Here is an 8189-nt window from a genome sequence, read left to right as displayed (position 1 = left end):
TTTAAATGCAAATGAGCTGATCTCTGAACTAAATGGGAGTGGTGTGGTTGGATAGTGCAGATTAATGGGCTGTATTATTATAATAAGATCCCCTTCTGACATCACAAGGGGAGCCAAATTTCAATGAGCTATTTTTTCACATGCTTATAGAGAATGGTTTACCAAAACTAAGTTACTGGGTTGATCTTTTACACATTTTCCAGGGACCCAATTATATCACTTAAACATGGAAAAAGTCAGATTTTCATCATATGTCCCCTGTAAGTAAGTGAACAATTATGTTTTCCAGAGGTTGATTTAAAAATGTTGTATTTCTTGAAAAGTTCATTCTGTATATTAAAGACGTACAGATAATCTCTCAACATGAGTATATTGATGGTCAGTTGTTGGTTTGAGTTTCTCTGTGAGATGATTTATTAAACACTGAGCCAACAGGAGACCTGAAGAAGATGACGGTCAGGCAGCGCATCAACAGGAACAAGAGCCACAGCGGGAGCACATCGGTCCAAATCTTTCCTCAAACGTCTTTCCAATCCTACAGAGAAAACCAAAAGTCACAAAGTCAGTCTTAAACTAGAAATACAAAAAGTTTTCATATTCAACCCTCTCTCTTTCCATAAAGAGCTCACGGCAATTAACCCTTCGACCAAAGAACACATGAGCATTCCCCAATTATTGACTTTCTTAAATCCTTGACAGCTGTAGGTCTCTGCTCAAATAGCACGTGGCATATGGTCAGCACGTTACTAAACACACGCGTGTATTCACAAAGGAAAAGAAAATCTTTAGTTAGCCATTAGCAACAGATTAGCAGTTTGTACAACGCTCCGGTAAAATTGATCGGAATTCCATTTGAAGGAAGGTCTGTAAGCACAAGAGGGAATTTGACTTTCTCTATGATGTCCACTCCAGTCAACAAATGAATAGCAGTCATGTGATCGCTCTGCTGTTTATGAATACGCTCATTACTGAAGAGCACTCATTGGTTGTTTGTTAAGTTTGTCGACACACAGCACGTTGAATACTGGGATGCAGCTCATTCATTGATTTATATAGCACACAAATAAGCAACACTGTGCTTTACAGAATAAAAACCTAGGATAGATACGAACATCATTTAAATGAGTTGAATTCCCGATCAAGAAGATGAAGCTTTAGCTTAAATTTGAACTCAAAGATAAGGGAAGGCTATTCCAAAGTCTCAGTCGGATAACCGCCGATCCCCTCTTGACTTTAACCGTGTTTGAGGCTGGGACAGAACGTAAGTGTTTGTGGACCGTAGACACCTGCTATACACGTTTAGATTGAGGAGTTCAGATAAACAGGAGGGCAAAAGTACATTTATGGATTTAAAAACATACAACAGTATTTTGAAGTCAACTCTCTGACGCACCGGCAACCAGTTAAGAGACATTAAGGTAGGAGTAATACGTGACCCTGTCTGTGAAAACACAAAGTCATTTTTTTGGGATTGACTGTTTTCTACATAAACTCATCCTACATAATGTAAAGATCATTGTGTGATAAAAGAATCTTTAATATTGACTGAGCAAGATATCACGTCAAAGACTGAAATCAAACTTTAATGCTCCTCATCTCACAGTTTGATTTGGAGACTTTAGTCTGGTTCACATTTGTCACTTAAAAATCTGTCTGCAGTCTTTTAAATCATTTTAGATAGAAAACCAAAATATTCCAGCATACAAATAATTACAGAAGCACAGGCGAGAGAAATGGGTGAGTCTGTCAGATCTTTAAAAGACTTTACCCTTTGACAAATGTTTGAGATGAAAAAACTTCATCTGAACTTGTGTGTTTGTGTTAAGCGTAGCCTCTTATTAAACGGCTGAAATTCCACAAGGGGGTGTATTTGTTCCTCAGACGTTGCACAATAAACGTGACATCCGAATATATGGGTGATTCTCACGAAACCATTGAAACAGCACGGCACTAATGATTTTAGCTTTAAAATGTGTAATATAGTAACATTAAAAAGCATCAGAATTAACAATACTGTGTTCTACCTTGCACAATGTGTGATTTCAACATAAGAATTTATAATTGTAAATTTTATCTCATTTTCTGCTGAAATTCTCATTACCGCAATGTGTCCGGCTGTGTTTGAACATGCGTTATGTTGTAATTTAATCAAATTAACAGAAAAATATTAAGAAAAAAAATAAATGGATGTTTTGCTAGACTACTTTAGATGACAGAAAAAATATTTACTGAATATTCATGTATAATAATAATGAAGAAAAATGAGGAAAATGATGTGTCCATGCCTGATGTTCTCATCCTCCGCAACACTTTTTGAGAACAGTTTAACCACACATACAGAATTTGAATAAAGTTTGATTTTGAGTGACCAAGCACATGGACCAGTTACTTCAAGATGGCTACCAGGTAAGATCATTTTTTTACAGTTAATTTGAAATATTGTCTTGTCAGAATGCTTACACGACATTTTGATTATCATTACCGCAACAGATCCTTATTAAATGTTAATTTAATTAATAGAAGCATAATACTTTGATTTTAAATGCATGTGCAGAATCTCCAAATTATGTTCTTTCAGGTTTGTCATGTCATTTTGAAAATATGTCAGTGTTGATGTTTTCTGACTTTTGCGGTAATGAGATTTATTTAGGACTAATTTTTTAAATTATGTTACAAAAAGTGTTAAATGATAAGTAAAAGTTTTTAAATAATGTTCCCATTTACTCCAGACTTTGTTTTTCAATGTCTGGTGGGAAAAAAAGTCAATTTAAGCAATTTTTACATTTTCATGCTTGACATTTTTAAAACCAAGTTTTCGTGAGAATCACCCATATTCATTATAAATCGTGAATGAAGTGAGATTCGAACGAATGTCCGGAAGTGAACTAATTGTATACACTATTTATACACTATTAATTCGGTCAGAAATGTCAAGATTGTGAGATGAACAAATCGTTTTGGATTAAAAGGCTTGGATATTCCATTTCCTTGGACTTTTGGGGATTTATGAACAATTTGTTTTGAACAATTGCACCGAATTGGATAAAGGGAAGATTTTGAAGGAAAGTAAATATCCTAAATTGGCGCCGCCCGGTTCAGTTAACTAACAACTAAATTACAGTTTTATGACTGCTATAATCATATGATGCTTTGTGTGCGCTTAATGGAATCCGTAAAGTCTAAGCTTTCAAACAATGTGCCGCATGAAGATTTAATGCTTCAAAGTTACAATGACGTTTATGCAGCCTCACGTGCAAAGGAGGGGGTGTACCGTGTACGGCACAGTGATCCTTATCAGGTTAAGAGAGGAATACTTCCCAACTTTTTACTGTGGGTTTAGCGGTACAAGGAGATGAAGCTGTGTGACCTTTTTAAATCCAATCAGATGTGAAGGGCCTGGAACTGAATGCATTTCTATGTGTTTGAAAAAACATTTGAATGAACATTGAAGTTTTGAAAGGAAATTCATTATATACACAAAACACAAGCACACACAACATAAAACATTCTGACACAGTACAGCAACAATACAAAGCATCAGTAAGAGTAACAGCACGCATGCACACACACACACACACACACACACACACACAGAGTTTCATCTGTGCTGATAAACATCTCAACATGGTTTAAATGATCCATTTGTAGCCATCAGCTTAAATAAATTCAGTCATGTAGGCAGAGATGTTTGTAGATCTTGACTGGATGTAAACACAGAGCACACATTCACAGGCCCATTGCAGATGTTTAACAAACATATTTTCAGCTACTGTATAAACAACAAATAAAGATGACTGTATAGTTCATGAAAAACCGATCTGAATACATTGAGATCTTTTCTCACAGCAGACCCCACCTGTGAAACCCCCAGATATTGACCATAAGAAAATGACAAGATGTTATTTGTGATTATTGCTGTAAATGACAGATTAAAGACTTGATATACAATATTTTTATTTAAAACATGATAAATTCTGAAATGAATGATTTTATTGACACTACGCTTTATTATTCTGCACCAAAATACCTGAACTTGGCTAAATCATTGATTATTATCATGTCTGTGTTGACTTTAGACACATAAACACCTGATTATAATCACACTTATATAGTTTGTTTCATGAAACTCTTTTCTATCATTAGAAAGTGAAAACAGACCATAATATTAAATCACACGAGGGACAGAGCAGGGCAAGGAATAAATATATGAACATTATTATCTTCAAATTTAAGTAAGCGCTTATCTGTTTACTTCTGACGAGATAAGCAGCTTATTTTTAAGACATTTTAAAGCTGGTAGATGATTTCCAATTATCAACATGACACGCTGTGATACGGTAAAACGAAATGTAAATGACTGAAAAATAACTTTAGCTGTGTTTTCACAAATCCTCTTATCTTCTATTAGAAGTTATTATTAGTAATCTGCTATCTATTAACATTAGTTAATGCACAATGGACCTCATTAAAGTACTGTATTTGTATTAGGTAACATTAATTAAGATATTAAATAAATTATTAGTAATTATTAGTAATCTGCTATCTATTAACATTAGTTAATGCACAATGGACCTCATTAAAGTACTGTATTTGTATTAGGTAACATTAAGATATTAAATAAATTTTCATTGTAAGCATGTGTTATCTTATAAATAAATGAAATTAAAGAGTTATTGTTTATATGTTCCTTTATGTTAAATGTCCTGTGAAACATACAGTAAGATTATATTTCTCTTTTATGTCTCAACATACAGCAGATTAAACATGAACACTATATGATAATCTTATCATTGACGTACACACGATTTTAATAATGCATTATTTCTCTTGGGTTTAAGAGTTTGCAGCAACAGAAAGTAAATGTGAGTATACACAAAGATTTCAATCTGAGTTTTGGACCCTGAAGGCGTTTCACATTCTCTATAAAACACTCGGGCTTTTGCCGTAAGCCATGAAGATATGAAATAAACACACGTTGTATTTGCATCCGGTGTTATTTCTTCTTTGACTATTTTTAAATCTTTAGATATAAACTTATATGAGAGTGACGCAGTATTCATGGCCAATCATTGCTGTTAAATCTCAGTATTTATTACAAAGAGATGAAGTGACTTTACTCTCGCTGTAATCATGTGTCTTCAGTCATGTTATATTTATGCTATTTCATGGTTTAGTATTTGAGAATAACACTGTAATGATGTTAATATCACCAGAGATGAATGATGACGCACATTCTTAACACATCACCTTCCTTACTTAACTGTTTAAAAGAGATATGAAGTATTACACACACACAGGAGGCAGTACTGATATCAAACAACACGCTGCAGAGAGAAAAATTCATGAAATATTAATAAGATAAAAGTAACAGAAACACTTAAAGGCGCTCTAAGCGAATCTGTGAGATGTTACTTTTTGTTGATGTTTGAACTGTTTTCAAACAAACGGAGCGTAGTTAACTTCTCCCCCTCCCTTCCGTGCTTTCATGAACGCACCCAACACCCACCCTCAAATCTTTCTTGTCGTTTATTGGCTGGAACACTTTGTTATGGTTTCTGTTTGTAGGATTGGCCACTTTGTTTTTATTGCAGTTTGTGGAGGCTGGGCTGTCTACAGAGATTGCGTTTTTTACATTTTGATCAGCGGACAGGCAGCAAGCAGATATTGAGGAGATGTCTGCTGTATGTAACAAAAAATGTTTTGGTCTAAAACACCTGAATTCTCTTTGATAATAATAATGATTTTAAACTAAACGTGATTCTTCACAGCATTAGCAGTCAGAAAGAGCATTAACAACACTAAATCATTTATTAGTATATTGAACTTTCCAGTGTAGATGACCTCTTTGACCTATGTTACATGTAAAGTTAAATATCATTTCATCATTAAACCCTTCTTGACATCTCTTGTGTTTTACTGATCTGGACACGCAACATCACTTCATACTGACTTCACAGTCATTAAATCATCTCCAGATTGAGATTAATGTTTACATGAATTATCCTGTAAATACTTTTCATGTTTACTGTACTGAATCTCTGTTTGGATAAATGAATATGAGTGCTGTCTGAAATGAGAAGATGCTATTAGTAGTGATGTACCTGTGGCGATCTCTGTGATGGATGGATGATAAAAGACTCTTGCACACAGCGCTGTGAGATTCTTCTCAGTTTTCTCAAGAGCGTCCTGAACTGAAGACAGCAGAGCATCAACGATTCCTTCAGCTCCCGTCGGCTTTACTGCTTTAATACACAAAGACAAAGAAGCGGTGGCGTATCGGCCGCAACCGGACCGCAGTAACTGGCATTCGATTGTGCCGCCCGGTATCTGTGATGTCATGTGACAGGAAGTTCTGTGTCTGGGTTCATCATGGACAGCGATGACATGCAGCTCAACTTTTGCTCCTCGAGGTAAAGATGACACGACTGCAATGCTGCTTTGAATCGGAGCTGTAATCTCCTCACGGTCCGACTGTAAGAGACAGAAAGAGACATCAGGTTTATATTAAATCACTCAACACTGCTGCTCACGTCACCTGCTGATGAGTTGCAAAAGGTTTTTTGTCTTTTTATTTAAGCCATTATGCAAACATTGTAAACAATATTTAAACAACCTGTAAAAATGCACAAATGCATATTCTGTGTCTGTACGCTGGCGACTTCATCATCAGGTGACGTCAGCATCATGAGCTGTAATCTGATCGTGAGCGCACACTGAACGACCAAACAGGAGAACAAATTGTTAAATAAAGTTGTTTGTTTTGTTTAATTTGCGCACAAAAGTGTTGTCGTCGCTTCATAATATTATGATTGAACTACTGATGGCACAAGGACCTTTTTGGTGACGTCTTTCATTCTTGTGTAAATCCAACTGAAGTCTATGGGACAAACACAAGCTTCCCAGTTTTTTTCAAAAATATTTTAAAATGTTAAAGACTTGGTGGTTTAGAACGACACAGGGGTAAGTGATTTATGACCAAATTGTCATTTTAGGGTGAACTAACCCTTTAAACACCTAGTTTCCTGTGTTGACATCAAAACAACTCAAAACCAGTAAAGCACTTTAAACTGGTTTTAGTTTAAGGAGGTTTCAGGCACTTTCAGCAGTACAATCTCCACGAAACCAGCGTGTATCAGTAAAGACCGGCAAACCACTTTAGGCTACTTTAATCGTTTGTGAGCTTGCTGAGTAACAAACATCTACAACATTTCATCAATTTATCATCAACGAGTATCGAACACAACGGCTGAGATGCACAACAAAAGCGTAAAGTTAAATGATTCCAGACACGCGCTCATCATTTCAGGACAAACGTTTATTAGAAAGCCTCGGTGATGACTTTAAATGATGTCATCTCTAGAGTTCAAATCTTTTATTCTCGGCTGGCGTCTGGACCATTATCGGTCCTTCGACATTTTTCTGTTGGTCCGGCACAATGCGGACCTCAGACAGAACGGGCGGCGAGTGACACTCGTCTGCTAATGGAGGACAAATGAATGTTTTATACCGCAGCAGTTTTGTTGTGCTGTCAATAGGAGCAAAAAAACACTTAACCCGCTTTTCAGTTTGCTGGATCAATTTTCATCCACTCATCCCACCGCACGAGAGCCCAATAATGACGGGTTACGCACACTTTATTTTGAAATTCACTCAAAAGCGCGCGGGGATAAATCACAGTCGGCACCGTGAACCGCTCCACTTAAATCCAGATTAAACCGGCAAAGGTCTGACTGTGCATCACAATCGAAGCACTTCAGCGTGCCATGAGCGCAGAGACACCAGTAAACAATACGAGCGCGTGTAGCGTTCATTCAGACGAGTGTGAGATTAGCACTCAGCAGGTAATGAGGGGGGGGGGGGGGTTGTTAATAGCTCGGAGGGGCAATAATACGGCTGATGTTCAATCCAGAGGGGCTTGTTTCATGCATTTAGCTGAAGACCCCTTGGCCTCGACTATTCAGCTTCTCAGCGTGGGCCTCGAGTGTCTCTCCTTTATGGGTCAACACCCCAAAAACCCTTCAACCTCTCTTGAATGAACATCTTTTCTGTTCTTCATGTCATCTCACCTCTTTCAGCGACAGGCTGTTTAATACACAGATAATCCAGCACGATGTTGAAAATGTGTTAAATGTTGACGTGTTTCTGTTAAACTCATCCGTCTACTGCGTGAAGTCATGAAAACAGGCTCA

At 36.7% G+C, this 8189-nt stretch overlaps 1 protein-coding gene across 2 annotated transcripts in view; it reads right to left on the bottom strand.

Annotated features, from left to right (window-relative positions):
- Positions 1–292: 292 nt before the first annotated feature.
- The window catches only part of dph6 (diphthamine biosynthesis 6), a 49746-nt gene continuing 41849 nt past the window's right edge, over positions 293–8189 (bottom strand). For both annotated transcript variants that reach the window (XM_055171813.2, XM_073869814.1), the window contains 2 exons: positions 6102–6471; positions 293–535 (listed from right to left, as the gene is read on the bottom strand). In XM_055171813.2, coding sequence (XP_055027788.2) covers positions 417–535; positions 6102–6471 — 489 coding nt within the window. In that variant the 3' untranslated portion in view covers positions 293–416. The remainder of the gene's footprint in view (positions 536–6101; positions 6472–8189) is intronic.

Source organism: Misgurnus anguillicaudatus, chromosome 7, assembly GCF_027580225.2.
Source record: "Misgurnus anguillicaudatus chromosome 7, ASM2758022v2, whole genome shotgun sequence".
Lineage (NCBI taxonomy): Eukaryota > Metazoa > Chordata > Actinopteri > Cypriniformes > Cobitidae > Misgurnus > Misgurnus anguillicaudatus.
This window is presented reverse-complemented; position numbering and strand designations above follow the sequence as displayed.